At 38.8% G+C, this 21,092-nt stretch overlaps 1 protein-coding gene across 1 annotated transcript; it reads left to right on the top strand.

The window, feature by feature from the left end:
- The first annotated feature begins 5,534 nt into the window (after positions 1-5,534).
- Positions 5,535-11,977, top strand: LOC146673671 (uncharacterized). The gene is made up of 3 exons (XM_085384502.1): positions 5,535-5,755; positions 10,259-10,798; positions 11,950-11,977. Exons 1-3 carry the CDS (start codon positions 5,535-5,537, stop codon positions 11,975-11,977), a joined length of 789 nt encoding a protein of 262 aa, XP_085240628.1.
- The last annotated feature ends 9,115 nt before the right edge of the window (positions 11,978-21,092 follow it).

The raw sequence follows: 21,092 nt of genomic DNA, 5'->3' as shown, positions 1-21,092 counted from the left end.
TTTAAAGTCGATTCATTTTTGGCAATGATGCTTTGATACACAACTTAATAAGGAGTCAAATATAAACTGAGATGCTCTAGTCAGTTTATTAAAGATATGACTACTACTGTATCTGTGAGAACACTGCAAGGTTTAAATTATTAAGTGTTGAATGTTATAAACAGTTTGCAGTTGTTCAAAAAATGAGAATATCAGAGTAGACATATTTAACACTGGTTAATTAATATGATACAGAATGGGTAAGACATTTTACTCTCCAATACAATTATGTAAACCTTTGACATTTTCTAACATTTGTGACTATATATATATATATATATATATGTATATATCAGATGGGAAATGGACTGGTTCTTATACAGCGCTTTTCTACTCTCCTGGAGTACTCAAAGCACTCTATACAACACGCTGCATTCACCCCATACACACCCATTCACACAAGCACATATCTATACGGTGAGTGCTTTTCTAACTATCATTAATATGCATTCATACTCTGATGGATGCATCAGAGAGCAAGTCAGGGTTAGTATCTTGCTGCACAGCAAGAAGGTCCTGAGTTCAATTCCACCATCAGGCCGGGGTCTTTCTGTGTGGAGTTTGCATATTCCCCCATGTTTGCATGGGTTCCCTCCGGGTACTCTGGCTTCCTCCCACCGTCCAAAGGCATGCAGTTTGTGGGTTAATTGGTTAGTCTAAATTGCGCATAGGTGTGAAAGAGCCTCCTCTGCTTGGGTACAGGTGGCCGTGATTTTCCCCTCTCCCCATAGAAGGCTGTCTATCTGGGCTTGGAGAACTTGGAGACAGAAAAAGAAAACTTCCATAAGACTGTTTCAGACAGAGAAGTGATCAATAAATCCCCATGAACGGTCGGAGATCCAGCGTTTCTTGAAGCTGCCCTGTCGGCGACCAATCTTCAATTCTGCTGCACTGACCACAGCCTCTTTTAGCTCATCCCAGAGTAGCTGATTTGGGTGACTGTGACAACTGGCGGGGCATCACGTTACTGTTGGTACCCAGGAAAGTGTTCTGCCACGAACGATGGCTTGCGGAGTGGCCGGTCGTGTGTCGAGCAAATCTTCACCCTCCGCATGATCATTGAACAAACATTGGAATACCAAAGGAAGATTTCTATTAATTTCATTCACTCTTGACAGCATCCACCGGCTGACTCTATGGGCTATCCTACGCCACTATAGAGTCCCTCAGCTGTTTGTAGATGCTTCTCTACTCCAACTCCCATTGCTGCGTCCGGACAGATGACAGCTGCACAGATTTCTTCAAGGTCAATACTGGCGTCGAACAAGGATGTGTGCTATCCCCCTTCCTCTTCCTGTTGGTAATTGACTACATCATGCGATGATCAGTTGACCAAGCTGGCATCGGTGTCTCTTGGCACGAAGCGCATAATCTCACTGATTTGGACTTCACGGATGACATCGCCCTGCTGGGCTCAACTCAGGAAGACCTCCAAAGTTGACCGCGACCTGGCAGAGGGAGGTGACCACAGTCGGATTAAGAATCAGCGCCAAGGTACTCAGAGTTGGCTAGGGCACTGCCCGCGTTTGTCACGGCCCAGTGGCACGGGGTAAATGGGATGGACACAAGTGCAGTCTAGGGTATGTGAGGGAAAGAACAGAAATCAGACACACTCCAAAGAATCTCTCTCCTCTCTCCACAACTGGGTAACACAAATCCACACACTCGTCCACAGGATGACAGGCAGGCAGGGAAAGATCCGGGGAAGATCTGTACACAGAAACTAGAGTTAACGACGAACAGACGGAAACAACTTCACTCACTAACGACTGAGTGACTGACGCTGATTGCTCAACGATCCAGCGACGAGTAACACAGTGCTGCCGTCTTAAGTAGGCCTCGCGATTATACAGATAGGCAGCAGGTGTGTAGATGTCAGTTGCGTGGGCCAGGGGCGGGAGCCCATATTGAGCACTGCGGTGAGAGAGAGAGAGGGAGAGAGCAAAAACAACAAAACACATGTTGCCTAATACAGGATCAGCTGGTGAGGCACAGGGACCATGACAAACTTAAGGTAAACTAGACAGCTCTAAAATGCAGCAGAACAGCTGTGTCAGTGGGGAGGTGGAAACTGGGCAGGGAAAAATACTACTCCCCACTCCAAGAGCCAACTCTGAAGACAGGAAAAAAACAGGCAAGTTTTCACGCAGGATCTGTGTCTGGTCCCTCAACTAGGACCAATTTTCCATGCCCGCAGACAACATAACCCCTGGGATCCCACCTGTGGTGGAGGGGTTTTTGTGTCCCAGGTAGCAATTCGCAGTGGGGCTATTAATGTTGTATCAGCTATTTCAACCTACAGATGAAAAATGCCCGAGGCGAAGCAGTCAAAAGTCTGGCTGTACTTCACAGCAAAAGATGCAAACTCAGCAGCCTGCAACAAGTGCTTTAAGGTGATAGGTAACACCTCGAATCTGATAAAACACCTGGAGGCGCATTTCTTGGCTCTTTTGTTTTTAAAGCCAAGAAATGAAGCCGAACAATCATGTTTTACAGTCCCATGGTTTCAGCCTCAGATACTCAACTAATCACAGTGATGTCATGACAAAAATGAATGACCAAGAAAACATTTTTCTCCTTCATTTCTGTCACACAAAGCTGTATTTAACGTTTCTCGCGGTTAGTATCATGGTTACTAGGCAACCTGAACAGCGCGACGAAGACTAGACCGTCCCATTTCACAAGCCTCTCACTTCTGCATTTCTCGTACTTATAATACGCACCGTACGTAGTATGCGTAGTGTGTGTACTTCAAGCATGTCCCTGAATTGGGACACAGTCTCTGTCTCTCTTTCTCTCTTTGCCCAGGACGCAGCTGCTGCTCATTCACTCGTTTCGCCCTTGGATCGACTTGGCATTTCAGATATTAAGATGTTATATAAGTTAGGGAAGAAATGTGTCGTGGGCAGCAGTGCGGTGTGCCACTGCTAATGATCAAGGTGCGCCTCTGGGCCTCAGAAGTGCTTTTGTTTGTTTGTTTGATCTTCCACTTTCATTAGAAACATAAGACTGAGTTGTGACCATTTTTCCTTTTTGTTCTTATTTATAAAGCGGCGTTGCCATCTCTTTGTGTTAAGAGAATTCATAATAAAACCATAATATATTCCATACTCCCGTGTTTGGCTTCCTTCTCATTCTTTCTAGGTCTGTTTGTTATTGTTCCCCACACCTTCCCCCAGGCCTCATTTATGGGGATGTTACACTCACCCTTTTATTTAATTATGTATTCAAAAGAAAAGGATCAAATGTTCATATGAACTCCTTGTGATAACTCCTGACGGATGCTAGATCTCTGGACAAGCACATCAACATTTCACACACAAAGAAGAATGCCAGAAATTCAGAAGCAGGTTTGTTTGTTTCTGTAATTTCAGGGCACAGTAATCCAGGCTTGTGAGCTTGTCGTCAATGAAACTTGGTGTACGTTATTCCGCTAATGGTGAAAAGAGTTTCCAAGCATCCACATTTACATACATATCCCATTTAAAACATCCTTCTGCCTTCATGTGTTGTTTCTTCAAGCACATAAACCAAAAGAATTATAGTGAATGAAAGTGGTCAGTCCTCTTTAGGTCTGATTGGGTAAAAAAGCAGTGAACTATGGTGTTAATTTGATTCACATAGGGTTCAAGCTGAGGGCAAATCACACTGTAATGCAGAAACGAGAAAAGAGAGGGATGAGGATTAGTTGGGAAAGCAGATAAACACGGAGAGACGAGAGAGATTGTATATTTAAGCTTCTAACTCTTGACTGTTTTCCTTCATACTTTGTCATTTTGCCTTTGTCTCAGTTTTAATATTGAAGTACATATAAGTGTTATCGGGTAGATTAAATTGAATTAACAAATGTGGGTCATATTACCTCAAACTGTTGCTCTTCTCGCTGCCAGTAAATAAAGCCCTTTATGGATATTGGGAAAACTGTATTTCCATGGTTAGTAAGTGTGCAATGCCTTTTAATTTATCTTTTTAGGCATTCATGGAGTCACAAAATCTTGCAGTTACTTAACCAAGTCTCATGTATGAGTTTCCCTCTGAATGAACCAACCAGTGATCTGCTTTTATTGGCGATAAATTGGAGCTGAGGGGTCTTGGTTACTATTTGCAAACATGCTATAGGACATAACAAATTTGGTCAGAGAAAAAATGAAATTATTTTTTCAAATAATTTGACACTTTCTTTTTATATTTTAATTTCAGGAATTTTATGTAATCACAAGGAACAGCACAGAGAGCACCAGGCACCAATGACCACAACTGAAAAATGATATGTAAGAAGTTCCAAAAACTGCAGTTCCTCCAGTGGCCACTTGAGCTTGTCTTCATATGTGAGATAAATTACCATCTTATTCCATTAAGAAGCCTGCTAGGAAATATATGATTGGTCTTTGTAGCTAATTTCTCCCTTTATAACCACTAGAAGATAGAGAACATTTTTATATAACTCAGCAATTTGGCCGTTCGATGGTATAAAGTAAGAAATATCTCCTGCCTGGTTTGCACTGACAGCAGATGTCTGATATGTTTCACCTGCTCTGAACCGAGGCAATGAATTGGACTTGGATGTTTGTGCCACTGGTCCCTTGGTAAGTTACAAATAATATGACTTTTTGTGAGGAACCCCAAAACTTGTCAGTTTTGGCTAGCTGACTGACAATAATCCAGGCTAGTGAGCTTGTGGTCAGTGAATCTTGGCATATGTTATTCCATTATATCCAGTGAAACAGACTACTCAACTTTGTTCGTAACTCATAAAAGTTATTATTCAGTGTTACTTGGATCTGATTGTGTTAATTGGTAATGTAGCTATAATCACACTGAGAGCAGGTCCGCAGATGTCTGTCGGCACACAAAGCAGAGATCTGCGCAAGAGCAAATGCCAACAGCTGAGCGAAAAGGGCTGTTATTGTGTGTGTATGTGGATTGTTACGACCCCCTCTGCTAGGGGACAGTAGCAACATACTTAAGTCCTCACACGAGTAACTAAGTGAAATAAAGGTTTTATTGCAAAATTCAAACAGAAAACACACGGGGCTGCGTTCTGTAGACCACTGGGTATATAATCAGCACACAATTAACCAACACATACGGGAGTGGAAAAAGCTAACTAAGGCTAACCTCATGAGCAGTATCGACTATATTTTTCTCCTCAAAATACAACATCAGAATAGAGGCACACAAATAACGCCATAGCCCTTAAAGCTACCAAGGTCTCAGAGTGAGGATCGAAGATTGTGGGTTGGTATTGGTGGTGGCAATATAAACTCCACCTCTCTCTGAATCTGGATAGTAGATGTCCTTTCAGATAGGCCTCAGTACATCTGAATCAGCAGCAACACCTCTAACACCATCAGACTTAGCACAGGAGCTCCTCGGGGCTGTGTTTGCAGCCCACTGTTGTTCACTCTCCTGACACGACTGCACTGCCCTACACAGCTCTAACCACATCATCAAGTTCTCCAATGACACAACCATGGTTGGACTCATCAGCAGCAATGACGAGTTGGCGTACAGAGCTGGCGTTCTGGTGCAGCGAGAACAACCTGTCACTGAATGTGGACAAAACCAAGGAGATGGTCGTTGACTTCAGGAAGATTCGCTCCACCCACACACCACTCAGCATCCACGGTTCCACGGTAGAGACTGTTAACAGTATCACGTTCCCATCTCAGATGACCTCACCTGGACCACTAACACCTACTCCATCACCAGTGGAGTAGGTGTTAGTTTTTTTTGGCTGTTAGTGTGGTGTATCGAGACGCTTGAAGCAGGTGACCAAAGTCGGCAACCTCAGCCAGCAACAACGCACAAGCTGATTGTTAAAGCAGCTACCAAGAAAATTGGAACATCTCTACCTCTGCTACAGGACATCTTCCACAAGCACTACGTCAGTAAGGACTCCTGCATTGTGCTTGACACCTCATTTGGACTCTTCTCTCCTTCCATAAGGGTTCATTTAAACCACTCCAAGGTGACTTTAAGCATCTAACTGTAAATTTTATTTAAAAATGTTATTGATCCTTTTCCCCCATTCAAAAGTGTATATTTATTTTCTAATTTATTGTTTGTTCTTTTGCACTACTGTAACTGGAGCCTCATCATCTCATCTCTCTATACTGTACATAGTGAAAATGACAATAAAGTTTACTTTCACTTTGAAATATCTTCTGGACTATTTCTGCCCCATTAATCCATCGAAATTAATTCCCTTCTATGCAGTGAAAATCACTCTCCTCCTCACACTATGTGTCCTCGTCTTTTTCCACCTCCTGACCTGTGTAGAGCATTATTTGTCTGCTGTTCACCCTACAACACACACCTACATGAGTCTAAGAAGTGCTCGTGGGGTCAGGATCAGAAACATCACTATCGGCTGTGTTTGGCTGCTGAGCTTAGGAATGACATGTGTTACAATTTTAATACCTGCTAACTACAGATTTGCTCCACTTTCTGTATTTTGGCTCCCTTCATAATAATCGTAACTTTCTGCAGCCTCTCTGTTCTATACGTTTTTGTGGCAGCCCTAATAGACATGCTCAGCTCTTATAGTTATGTCAACCTCTGAAAAGGCATTCATCTTTGTTTGAAAAAAATGGAAAACAGACCAAATGATTTGACTTCCAAAAGTTTTCATGTCGTATATAGAGCAATGGCTGCTGGCTATGCAAATGACAGCACAAATCAACTTTTTTGTTTTTACAATGCTTGTTTGTGCTTTGCATGTGTTTATATATGTATTTTTTTCAGGTTGTTCAGTTGTACTAGGCAGGATGTTTTAAGGTGCATGCTCATACACTGAAAAAAAGGGATTGGCCAACTCTTGGATTTACGTAAGCATCTTGCGTGTATTTAACATAAGTGCCTCATGCTTTAAAGTTAAGCATAACTATATAGTGTAGAAACTACATGATATGCAGAGAGGCTAGATTAAATTGTTCATATCATGTTCGAGTGAAGTAAGTCAATAACTTTCAGTCTCGTATGCTTTGGATCGTGGTTTCAGGAAGGCATCCATCTCAGTCAAATCGAGTAGCCTCCACTACTTTTTTTGGTATACTGAAAAAAGTAAATTGGGTGTTTGTTACATTAAAAACAAAATTACATGTTTAAATTAACTTGTAATTGTGTCTGTATGGTTGTCTGCCTCTTATAACCCCAGTGGTCTTGTACATTTTGTGATTCCAGGCAACTATCCACTCTTACTAGATTGTATCATGCCATCTACACAAGAATAAAATAAGTTGTGTTTCATGCAGATCCTACATGATTCACTTGGGTTTACCATAGAAACATGAAAGTGTTGTTGTATCTTGTAAACGTGACAACCTATTCAACATCATTTGCTGACTTACCTTAGGCTATTTTATTTAACACAATTGTTAAAGCAATAAAAACATTATCTAGTTCAAACACGAAAATGCATCAAGTCCAACTTTTTTGACCCTGCGACCCATATCCGATCATGGTATGACAGTGTGAACGGCACAAATCCGATATTTTCAAATCTGACCTGGGTCACTTTCGTATGTGGTACTGAATCCGATACATATCAGATGTTTTAGGAAGCGACTGCTGTTTGAACGGTCAGGTCGCATTAAATCCGTCTTTTACGTCACTGACACAAGACAGACGGCAATTATCAGCGCTGGAGAAGACATTGTGAACACTTCCTGGCCATCCCGTGTAGATGTTAGTTAAACTGTTGGGAAGACAACGTTGGAGAGACGTGAACATTTTATTTGTACTTTATAATCTGCGGATTCTGACAGAAATCTGCAACTATCCTTTGAAGCACTGCTCCTCTCTAAAACAGCAATAAGGATAATTATTAGGCCATATGTAAATGACAAAATAACTTTATAACTTAAAGCAAAATTGGGAAACATAAAGTCAGAAACAAGTCTTTGGGCCATCAGTCAAACAATACTGTTTGGTCTGGGTCTAAACAGAACGTGTTGTGTTTTATTGTATCAGGGTTGCAATAAATCTTCTAATAATAACAATAATAATAATAATGGTCCGCTTGCGGGCCACTTTGAAGGTTCACACTAGAGCGCGTTTGCTGTCACATTTTATTTGTAGTCTGAACAAACAGACAAAAAAATTAGATTTGATTCAAAAAATTGGAATTGAGCATTAAGACCTTCAGTGTGAACGTAGCCAAAATGACAAACGGAACAATATTGTCTTCCTTTATAAAGAAGCAGAGAAACTCAGGAGAAATTTCTCAGGTCAGAACATAGAAGTGCACTTGGCAAAACACAAGCCAAACAACATAGTGTGTGCTGTGGAGTGCAACGAAGAGTGCTCTGATCTCTATAATGGATGATATAAGATGATATAAGATGATATAACCATATATATTTAAGACAGAGAGGTTTAAATATTGATAAACATAGACATTATACACTATATACACTGCATTTCAGAATTATGGCTTGCAATGTGTATCAGGGTTACAATAAATCTTCTAATAATAATGGAAGTAGAGTTGATACTGGATGCATAGTAAAATCCTCACACACATGCTGTAAATTAAATCCCATCAAACTGCTCAATGTACATACACTGCTTAATTTGAATGAACACCTGTCTTAAATTACAAGCCGTTTGAATACTGTGAGATGTGATGGATTGATAGAATAAACATAGACATTAACAATTCTAAGCATGTTGATTTTTTCCATTATTTACACATCCTAAACTGTTCTGTCACGTATATACAACTCAACCAAAATCAGCTGAACTAATTACACAAACTCCATGTTAGTTTTTGGTTTCCTACATGTTGGGGTGAAAAAGAGAATTTGTTTTTTTTCTACATATATTATCTATAGTTGTTAGAAAATACCGATGTAACCTGCAATACCTTCCTGTGACGCAAATGGTCAAGTATTTGCTTCTGTAATTTACAGTAACCACCTATAGAGTCATGCAAAAGGCCCCCATTGTTCAGCTGCTGTGGGAACTCTGACCACCATCAACACCAGAAGAAGCATCAGTGCACATTTAGAGTGAAGAGCAGTCGGTCAGTTTGGAGACGCAAACCAGAGGAAACAATTCAATCATAAAGGTGATTATAGTGATACGTTAATTTTTAAATGCTTTCTTATTCAAAAAAATATTTAATCTGTTGTTTATCTTTTTGTACTGATGCAACTGAGATTAAAGTGTTTCAAGCTGTGCTCACTATACATTAATTTAAATTTTGATGTAGGTTATCTACCTTTTTTGCCTCACTTTCTGTATATGTTAGGAACTTGTAATTAATAGTTTTTAAAAAATGAATTCATTAATTTTTTTTAAACCTGTTCAAAACAAAGGTTACTCTTAAAAGCCCATTTTTCTTTGGTCAAGTTACAGCGCTATGGTTTTATTACACCTTTGAGGAAGTGATTAAATTTAGTGGGTCAGGTTAAGTTAAACCAGATAATTTCTAATGATAACGTCAACACATTATATTCTGTGTGGAACTCATAGCTGCTTCCACTTTGTAACTGTAGTGAAATCGAGTCACTACAATGAGAAGATCCTTATTTGTAGGTAAATCTGAGAACACTGAATGGGATTACCGAATTGTTAAAATTAAGAGAGAAAATGTGTTTTGGATTTGAAATTTTTTATATTCATTTAAAAATGAAAACGTTTCTTTAAGTGTCATAGATAGACCTTTTCTTTGATTTATTTGTGAACAACTCTATGAATTACATGTGATCAGATTTTAATGACAGAGGATAATGGAAAATTATTTATTATTATACTCCACCAGCTTGATAATATGATATTATGAATGAGCAAAATATTGTATTTTTAATTCATTCTGAGTATATTTTTCTACTGTCAAAAATTTCATACCCATGTTATGGTGGTTTGTTTTTAAATGTTGATTAACAATTAAGACTTTATGTTAGAGTATTTGTTGACAAAAAAATGCCAGTTATCTCTCACAGTATTGCGCCTAAAGCGCTACTAATTTGTCAGAGACTGTTTAAGATGCATTATAACTGTGATCTGTCAATCCCTTCCAGTCCCTCTAATTGTTTTTTTTTTTCTCCTCAGACCTACATCATACAGCAGTTATGGCTTTTAACTCCACCTCCAACTATGTTATGGACGATATCTGCGCCATATATTCATACAAATTTATTCCTTTCAATACAGTGAAAATCACCTTCCTCATCATTGTCTTTGTTCTCGTCTGTTATGTTGGTCACCAAAGATGGCGGCATCAGCGCTTTAAAACAGCAAGCCACTCTGACATCTTCACCTACCACATGGCTGCCATGGAGCTGATCTGGATCTTAGGGTGTTTGGTCATGTATTGCAGCACATACACTAATCACTTAGTGAGTGTGGCAGTAGGATTATATGTTTGTAACGTTGCTTATTATGGAGAGATATTTTTCCACGTCCTGACCTGTGTAGAGCGTTATCTGGCTGTTGTTCACCCCATCACCTACATGAGTCTAAGAAATGCCCGTGGGGTCAGGATCAGAAACATCACCATTGGTTGTGTTTGGATGCTGAGCTTTGGACTGGTGGGTTTTGCACTCTTATTACCTCCTAACTACCAATCTGCCCCAACGTTCTGCATTTTGGCTCCATCCATTATAATCATAACTTTCTGCAGCCTCTATGTTCTCTTTGTTCTGATTCGCCCAGGGCCAGGGGAAGGAGGTAGGGAAAAGGAAAAGGTTGACCAATCAAAGCTGAGAGCTTTCTACACTGTCACAGCTATAACCTGTGCTGTGTGGCTATGGTTTGTTGGGTTGCTTGTATCAAATGCTCTTAACGACTCACTTCTGGTGAGCAACACTGTCAAGTGTTCAGTGTTAATGTTTCTTATCTGGTTTAACTTGCCCAGCAGTTTGGTGTTACCTCTGCTGTACCTGCATAGGGCAGGAAGACTGTCGTGTTGCTGTTATACCAACAAATGAAGAACAAGTATTGAATACAGGATTGAGTACCGCAGAGACTATAGATCTACATGGTTTGAAAAAGTATAGTAGACTACAACATTTGGAACAATTTTTGTTGTATTACTATAATAACAAAAGACTTTGATCAATAACTCTTAACTGGCTTCATGTAACTTTGTAGGCTTTTGATACTGCCCTGTGTCCTGAAGATAATGATGATCAAATTTGTTTTCATGGCTTTATTATTATTTAACAGAACTCTAGTCTTTTGGAGAGTTTTTAACAGAGGACACAAGTTATTCAGCATTTGTCCACACTGATGAAGTTTGATGTAACTGAGCAAATGCCCATGTGTTTGCTTTTTATGGATGCAACACAGTATAAATTATTTGTGCGTGTTTTTCCTTTGTGTGAGATTGTATGAGGCCTGGCAGTCAGTAACGATTTATTTAAACTCTGTAGTATTTATAAGCTTGAAAACAGAACCTTCACTTCATCATTACCCATATGGAAAAGAAATAGTAAAAACATATATGATTTACTCATGAAAGTGGCCACTTTCTCATTACTTTCATATAATTTTTAGTAAGTATCCAAAACATACAAGCTTCATTATATAATTTTTCAAGGGATCTTATATCTGTTTTCACTCTTGCATGCTTTCCATACAAGTTTCATACAAGACAGATAAAAACTTTATAAGATTTATATATATCTTTTCCATATGGATAACAGAATGTTGAAAACACATTTGTATCAAATTCACCAGGTAGAGATAAATACGGCAGGTTGTTTTGCTTTGGACAGTATGGGTTTTTTTTTTAGCTGTACTGTAAGCACACATACATGAGAAAATTAAAAACAGCATTAACTTTTTATTTTATTAACCTTTTACAGAATTAGTGGTGTATAGCTCTAAAATATTTCTCTTCATGCCGTGCCTTCCTAATATTGCAAATAATTTTTGTATGTTTTTGTGACTGTTGATTAGGTTCATTGGCAAGTTCAAAAATGTGTAGCTGAGACATGGAGCATCTTCATTTTGCTAGTTAAATTTCATTGTGCCATCAGTACATTCTTTATTTACATGTATGTTAATAAAAAGCAAAAAGTCAAAATGTGTAGGAATCAACCCATAGTTGTCATGATGTTTATGTACAGCACAAAATAATCTGCACTGTGGTCCTTTGGTCTGTATATACTGGAATTTCAATTTTATTTTAATTTTATTTTTTATTTATGATACTTTTCTGTAATGGAGAGTCCACATGATAAGCTGAATTAAAATAAATATTTCTGAGATACAGTCTCTGTCACGTCATTTATCATTATACCTATGGCGTTATTTTTGTGCCACTATTCTGAGCGCACGTAAAAAAAACATTTGAAGGTGCAAGTGTTGCATTTTGAGGAGAAATTTATTGGTGGGTAACAGGCATCTTCAAAAACGTTAGTGCACTTATACAAATATGTGATGTCTTGATAGGTCGAGCAGATATTTGAAGTTCACACAGCACCATTCTCACATGAAAATATCTTAAAAGTTTATTTTGTGACCCAGAAAGAGTAATATTTCAAACTCCGCCACTCTGTGCTCCTCCGCCACAACCTTTTTTGAGTTTTGGACTAAATGGATTCTGGCATATTGCATTTCGTCATTTCGACCTGATTGGAGACCAAAACAGCCAATCAGTTTTTTTGCATCCAAGTGTGTGATTGGCTGGTTTGTGGCACAGAGAGGACAGATGGTTTGAAAGAGGAGTGAAAGAAGCCATCTATGTCCACTGTGAGCGACCATCTTTGAACAGAGGCGGTGGTTTACGACACCAACTCTCTGCCATCTATAATCCAGTTTTGAGATACTTCCCCAGACGCCTTAACGCCCACTCACATCCAACAAAAGTGAAAATCAGTAAAAACTTTATATTACCCCAATTTCTTTATGGCTCATCTTTAAACTTTACAAGAATATAATAGGCCTTGGGTGACATGAGTACCTAGGATGAATAAGCATTTGACTTTGACCTTCACTGTTAGTGTCAAACGTCAAAGTTGACATAGAAGAAAATATTTAAAGAAACTATTTTGAATATCTCCCAAAAGGTTGATTCTGTTCATTTGGACGTAACAGAATCAACCAGCCCAGGAAATTTGTTCCTCATTGTCAGCTTAGGACAGTCTGAATTATGATGAAAAGTGCTATCCTTCTAGCTTATGAACTGGTTCCAGTAGCTTATAGGCAGCTTGTTCGAAAAGCTTACAAGGCCAATCCTAACGTGTTTTTTCAAGGGCGAAAAGTGTCCTTTTTGTACTCAAAAGAAAGTAATCATAAGATACATGTTTGATCCATCACTTGTTATTTCTAGATGTGACATCATAGATATGGTCAGCTGTCATAGTTATCTTAATCTTTGAAAAGGGTTCTGGACTGAAGTGAAATTTTAACCACATTGCTTTCATCCTTGTTTGAATTGGGAAAAAATGCAAAACTGACTTAATGACGTGTCTTCCAAAAGTTCTCATGTCACATGCAGAATAATGGCTGCTGGCCATGCAAATGACAGCACAAATCATCTTTATTGTTTGTACAATGCTTATTTGTGCTTTGTGTGTCTTTGCATATAAAGTTTAACTTTAAACCTTCCCTGTACAGATGAACAACTTTAAAAAATAAAGTCTATGCTTATTTAAAGCCAAATTAATTGTAGCTCCTATATATGTTTTCACATTCACATTTTGTAATATAGCGAATAATTTGTGCATGTTTATGATATTTACTGTGACTATGTTGATTAGGTTCACTGGCAAGTTCAAAAGTATATTTAGCTGAGACAAGAAGCATCTACATCACACCCGTTAAAATGCATTTCATTATCAGTAGATTCTTTTTTTACATTTATGTTAGTAAAAATGTGCAGGAATCAGCCTATAGTTGTCATGATGTTTATCTACAGCATAAATTAATGTGGTTCTTTGAGCTGTACATCCTGCAATTTCTATTTCATCGCTAAACTTTGTTGTGATGCAGAGCACACTTGATAAGCTGGCGAAAATAAACAGCTCAAAAACATAATCTGCATCTATGTCATCAGTGCTTCTCATACTCTTCTATTGGTCAACATGTGAAACATTCATACATTTGATAGGCACATGTTCAAGCAACTCATTTTACATTTTTATACTCTACTGCACACATTTTGATGATACATGCTGAAAATTATTCAACATCATTTGCTGACTCACATTGGGCCATTCTGTTTTACACAAGTGTTAGAGAGTAACAATAAAAAACATTCCCTTGTTCAGACACTACCCAGGGAGAAACAAAATTAATAACGGAACAACATCGTCATCCCTTATGTAGCCAGTTTATCAGAAAAAAATTTTCTCCAACCATGACACTTCAGTGTACTTCAGATCCAGCCACACACTCAGACTAAAAACTGGCTCATTCCAAAGACAACGTAGTGTGTGCTGTGGAGCGCAGCGCAGAGTGCACAGACCTCTACATTGGAACAGCCACTTCATAAACGCATGGTGCAACATGGTGCAAGATTCAGGTGTGCACCTGCATCTAAAGGACAAAGGTAATTCTTTCAAACATGTCAACAAATTTTAAAATAAAGATTGGAAAAACACTTGAAAAGGCCTGTTATTAGGCTCAGAGAAGGGCAGGCATCAGTCCTGACCAGTTGGGGCTGATGAGGTTTTCACATATTGTTGGCCAAAGTTATGTAATGTCCAAGTTGAGATCATAATTTGGAATCAGAACTGTGGGTCTCTGCATCTTCTTCTGCTCATACATTTGAAATGTCTCATTACTGGTTCACTTACTTCACTTTTTGGATTTGCACTGACTTTGTTCAGTTATGATGTGAGGCCACATTTCGACTTTCCCCTACACCTGGAAGCTCAGGTGGTTGGACATCTTTCCCAGTACCTTCAAATTTCTGTGAAATGCCATCAGATCTTGCTCTGACTTGGCACTATATAAATAAAATTGCAATGAGTTGAATTGAAAATATTCAGCTAGGAGTAACATTTTGAAACCCAATTTTCTTTCTTTTAATTAGCTCTTGCATTTAAATGACACCATTGGCTCATCCACAATGTTTCAGCTTCACGAGAATGTGCTTTAGAAGAGGTTGAATCTTATCATAGTCACCCATATGCCTTGTGGCCTGGCAACTGTCGCTTAATTTTTTTAATCCCTTAATTAGTGCGAGAGGTATCACATCAGCAACATGTGAAATGTGTAAAAAATTGTGTAAGAATACAATGTAGCGTTACATACAAACACACTATTATAAAAGTCTCCCTCAGACTATAAGCCCTTATTGCACAACATTGCTCTGAGGCAACAAAAGGAAAAACAGAATTTCTGAACATGCAAAATAAAAAGAAAACTTCATAAAACCCGACAAAAACCCTCTCTACATCTTCATACATGAAAGTTTGGGGTGGCTGTAGGTCAGGTGGTAGAGCAGGTCACTTACTGATGGCAAGGTTGGTGGTTTGATCCCCATCTGCTCAAGTCTACATGCTAAATATTCTTGGGCAAGATACTAACCCCAGGTTTCACTTACATATAAAGAGGGTTAAAAAAAACTGCTTGTTTGAATGGGTGAATAACGCAAGTTGTGTAAAGTGCTTTGAGTGCTCAGAGTAGAAAGAGCGAGAAAGATCTGTGAAGTGACTAACTGACTGAAACGGACTAAAAAAGGTTGTGGCGGAGGAGCACAGAGGTCTTAATGCTCAATTCCAATTTTTTGATCAAATCTGCTCGTTCACACTACAAATAAAATGCGACAGCAAACGCTCAAAGTGTCCCGCATGCGCAAAAGAAGACGTCACACACAACGCGCTCTGTTTAGACCCAGAGCAAACAATATTGTTTGACTGATGGCCCTTAATATAAAGACTTTGGACTTTATGTTTCCCAATTTTTGCTTTAAGTTATTTTGTTATTTACATAATAATGTAGATAACCTAATAATTATCCTTATTGCTGTTTTAGAGGAGCGGTGATTCAAAGATAGTTGCAGATTTCTGTCAGAATCTGCAGATTATACAGCACAAATAAAATGTTCACGTTGTCTTCCCAACAGTTTCACTGACATCTACACTGGATGGCCAGGAAGCGTTCGCGATGTCTTCTCCGGCGCTTCTCTGATAATTGGCATCAGTCTTGTGTCAGTGACGTAAAAGACGGATGTGACATGACCATTCAAACAGCATTCGCTTTCTAAGAGATATGTATCGGATTCATTACCACATACGAAAGTGACCCAGATCTGATTTGAAAATATCGGATTTGTGCCGTTCACACTGTCATACCATGATCGGATATGGGTCGCATAGGGTCAAAAAAATCTGATTTGATGCGCTTTCGCCTGCAGTGTGAACGTAGCGTAAGAAAACTCAGAAAATATACTGTTAACAGATCATTACATGAATGGGAAGATGGCACGAGTTTTTATATGGACTCAATGTTTACTGTCTTGTATTGAACAACAGTTTTTTCATTGTTATTAAAAATGAGTTTTTCATTGCTGTTTGTCATTGCTTCTTTCACACCCAGAAAGAAGGGAAGTGAGAGGAGTAATATTTCTGGGTTCTAGGAGATATTTTGCGGTCTTGTGAAAGCTAAGTGAGTGAAGCTGAGATTAAAGTTAGAATAAATGTGATAAGCTCTCGTGTCGTCCTTACATACCTCCAAAATACCACTATATCCTCACTATGAAGACTTAAATTAGTCCTCAGAAAAACAGCATCACACACAGTAAATAAACATTAGATTTGAATGCTGTATTCAAATGGTGCTTGACTTATTATCTAATGAATTATATATGTAATGATAGAATAAACAGTTAAGCTGTGAAAAGCATATATAAATAGACATATATACACAAGGAGAACATAAGTATGGGACATTCTGAGTCTTGGACATTGTGGATATTCTCTTTTTAACCCTTCATCAAAGATTATAGGTAAAAATCCGAGTATTACTCAGCAACAGTAATAGTACTTATAGGTTACTCGAGTCCTCTATAACTAACAGACCCTTGGGGTTTAGTTTTCCATGCTACTAAAAACAGATACAAGTGGCAAAAATGTACTTTCTCTGAATGGTGGCTGACCTCTCCGCTAGAGATACGGTGAGATGTTCAGTCAGAGTGGATTCACTGCTCCACATCGAAAGGAGCCAGTTCAGGTGCTTCAGGCATCTGACTAGGGGGCCTTCTGGGAGAGGGTGTGTCCCACCAGAGGGAGGCTGCGGGGCAGAACCTGGACACAGTGAGAAGATTACATCTCATGAATAGTCTGGAAATGCTTCAGTGTTCTCCCTAATAACCTGAAGCCAGTGGCTGGAGAGAGAAATGTCTATGCTTCTTTACTTAGACTGCTGCCCCCTGGATAAGTGAAAGAAAATGGGATGATGGATGGGTTTTCAAATTCTTGACATAGGAAAAGGAGAACAAATAAAATAATCATCATAACTGCTTCACATTAAAAACAAACTTTCTTTTTTTTTCAATGACACACAAAAGCTCTTTTTATTTTTATCTAAACTCAAAGTTGGGTCTAGTGAATGAAACTAGTGTGTGTGCAAGCATGATCTAACCATGGATATACATTGTATTTCACTATTATGTGTTGCAGTATGTATCAGGGTAATCTTCTAATAATAATGGAAGCTAGAGTTATGCATTTTAAAATCCTCACGTACATGCTGTAAATTAGATCCCATCAAACTGCTCTTAGTATACACATGCGGCATGACATTGCTTAGTTTGAATGAACACCTGTCTTAGATTACAAGCCATTTGAATACTGTCTGATGTAATGGACTGATAGAGTAAAAAATGGACATTAAAATTCTTTAAGTCCTAAACTGTATGCTATTTTCTGTCACATACAAGAAACTCAACCTAAACCAGTTGCACTAATTACACAAACTCCATGTTAGTTTGGTTTCCTACATGTTGGGGTGGAAATAAGAATTTGATTTTTACTACATATATTATCTATAATTGTTAGAAAATAAATATGTACCCTGTAATGCAGCACTATGACCCAAATGCTGAAGTATAATTTAATGGTGTATTTTACAGTAAGTACCACCTATTGAATTATGCAAAAGTCCTGCTGTGTGAACTGCGAGCAACCTGAACACCGGCAGAAGCATCAGAGCACTTTTAGAGTGAAGAGCAGTCGGTCAGTTTGGAGACGCAAACCAGAGGAAACAATTCAACCATAAAGGTGCTCTTTAATATTTGATTATATTAACATTAATTTTTAAATGCTGTTTTTCACAAATATTTGATCTGTTATTTATCTTTTTATACTGATTCCAGGGAGATGAAAGTGTTTTAATCTGTGTTAACTATACATTAATTTATTATTCGATGGATGATCTACTTTTTTGCTTTCCTTTTTCTGTGATTAGATCACTTCCTTTATATGTTGGGTGCTTGTTATTAATAGTGTTGTAAAGGCTAATTCAGTGACAATTTTGGAACTTTTTTTTCAGCATTACTCTAAAAAGCCCGACTTTGCTTTGGTCCAAGTCACAGCGCTGTTGTTTTATTACAGCTTTGAGCAGTAATCCTCACTAGATTAATTTAGGGAATCAGTTGATTTTTTGTGATGAAGCAAACATAGTATATTCTGTCTGGGCTCATAACTGCTCCCACTTGGCAACTATTGTGAAACAAGATAGTCTCTGATAAATCAGAGACAATTTACTGGGATTACAGAATTATATAATTTCAAGGATAAAAGAAAAAAATGTGTTTTGAATTTGAGAATATTTATAGTCAGTGAGAGATGAACTTTTGTTTAAGTATCATTTATAGACGTTTGCTTTGATTTATGTTTTGCCCAGTGTGGAAAAATCCACAATTTTATAACATTTTAGATAACAGAGGATAATGATAAGTTCTTTGTTTTTGTACTCCACCAGCCTGATAATAGGATATTATGCGTGAGCAACACACTGGCATTTTGTTTTTCTTAGTTTCTGAAAATATTTTTTCTACTGCTACAAATTTCCTATTCACCTCATTTTGATTTTGTAATATAATGTTGGTTTACAATTAACATTCCATGTCAGAGTGTTTGTTGACAGAAAAAAACTATTTCAATGACCAGTCATTACTCCCACTATTACTCCCAAAGCTACACTAACTAAGGGCTGTATTAAGCTGCATTTTTGCCTGTCCCATCTGGCACTGTAGTAATCAGAATTCTTCTCTAACATTTCCTTAATAAGGTGCATTATAACTGTGAACTATCAGCACTTCCACTGTCTGTCCCACTGACTGTTTCTTTTTCTTCTCATTTACCATTTTACATCATACAGTAGTTATGTCACTTAACTCCACCTCCAGCAATCTTCTGGACAATTCCTGCCCCATAAATCCATCCAAATTGATTCCCTTCCATACATTGAGAATCGTCCTCCTCCTCACTGTCTTTGTTCTCGTCTTTTTTTCTGGTCATCAAAGATGGCGGCAGCAGCGCTCTATTATAACAGCAACCCACTCTGACATCTTCACCTACCACATGGCTGCCATTGAGCTGATCTCGGTCTTAGGGTGTTTGGTCATGTATTGTGGCACATACACTAATCACTCAGTGAGTGTGGCAGTAGGATTATCTGCTTCTATTACTGCTTATTATGGAGCGTTATTGTTCCACCTCCTGACCTGTGTAGAGCGTTATCTGGCTGTTGTTCACCCCATCACCTACATGAGTCTAAGAAATGCTCGTGGGGTCAGGATCAGAAACATCACCATCGGCTGTGCTTGGCTGCTGAGCTTTGGACTGACGAGTGTTGCACTCTTATTACCTCCTAACTACCAATCTGCCCCACTGTTCTGCCTTTTGGCTCCATCCATTATAATCATATCTTTCTGCAGCCTCTCTGTTCTCTTTGTTCTGGTTCGCCCAGGGCCAGGGGAAGCGGGTGAGGAAAGGGAGATGGTTAAAAAATCTAAGCTGAGAGCTTTCTACACTGTCACGGCTATAACCTGTGCTGTGTGGCTATGGTTTGTTGGGTTGCTTGTATCAAATGCTCTTAACGACTCACCTCTGGTGAGCAGCACTGTGAAATGTTTGGCGTCAATGTGTCTCATCTGGTTTAACTTGCCCAGCTGTTTGGTGTTACCTCTGTTGTATCTGCATAGGGCAGGAAAACCCTGTTATAACAACAAGTAAAGATAAGTATTGAATACAGAATTGAGTATAGCTGAGACTACAGAGTTAAATGGTTTGAAAGAGTATAGTATGCTAAAACATTTTAACAGTTTCGGTAGTATTATTAATATAATACGGGGCCAAGTCCAAACTTTAGATCCAGAAGTAGACCCAAGAAAATTAAGAAACAAAAGAGAATAAGTCTTAAGTGGTTATTTAATGCAATCAAGCGTTTCATTCAAAATAGTCAACAGGGTCGCAAGAAGCGTGTGGAAAAACCAAGGCGCAAAATAACTGCCCATGAACTGAGAAAAGTCAAGCGTGCAGCTGCCAAGATGCCACTTGCCACCAGTTTGGCCATATTTCAGAGCTGCAACATCACTGGAGTGCCCAAAAGCACAAGGTGTGCAATACTCAGAGACATGGCCAAGGTAAGAAAGGCTGAAAGACGACCACCACTGAACAAGACACACAAGCTGAAACGTCAAGACTGGGCCAAGAAATATCTCAAGACTGGTTTTTCTATGGTTTTATGGACTGATGAAATGAGAGTGAGTCTTGATGGGCCCGTGGCTGGATTGGTAAAGGGCAGAGAGTTCCAGTCCGACTCAGACGCCAGCAAGGTGGAGGTGGAGTACTGGTTTGGGCTGGTATCATCAAAGATGAGCTTGTGGGGCCTTTTCGGGTTGAGGATGGAGTCAAGCTCAACTCCCAGTCCTACTGCCAGTTTCTGGAAGACATCTTCTTCAAGCAGTGGTACAGGAAGAAGTCTGCATCCTTCAAGAAAAACATGATTTTCATGCAGGACAATGCTCCATCACACGCGTCCAAGTACTCCACAGCGTGGCTGACAAGAAAGGGTATAAAAGAAGAAAAACTAATGACATGGCCACCTTGTTCACCTGATCTGAACCCCATTGAGAACCTGTGGTC

The sequence above is a fragment of the Rhamphochromis longiceps genome, linkage group LG3 (genome assembly GCF_057381845.1).
Source record: "Rhamphochromis longiceps isolate RC_006_pf linkage group LG3, R_longiceps_female_GT1.1, whole genome shotgun sequence".
NCBI lineage: Eukaryota > Metazoa > Chordata > Actinopteri > Cichliformes > Cichlidae > Rhamphochromis > Rhamphochromis longiceps.
This window is presented reverse-complemented; position numbering and strand designations above follow the sequence as displayed.

Excerpts from the sequence above, each read along its gene's own strand:
- LOC146673671 (XM_085384502.1), top strand. The coding sequence starts at position 5,535 with ATGACGAGTTGGCGTACAGAGCTGGCGTTCTGGTGCAGCGAGAACAAC. Across the intron at positions 5,756-10,258 it reads CCTACTCCATCACCAGTGGA|ATGGCGGCATCAGCGCTTTA; the intron begins GTAGGTGTTAGT and ends TGGTCACCAAAG. Across the intron at positions 10,799-11,949 it reads ACCTGTGCTGTGTGGCTATG|GTTCATTGGCAAGTTCAAAA; the intron begins GTTTGTTGGGTT and ends ACTGTTGATTAG.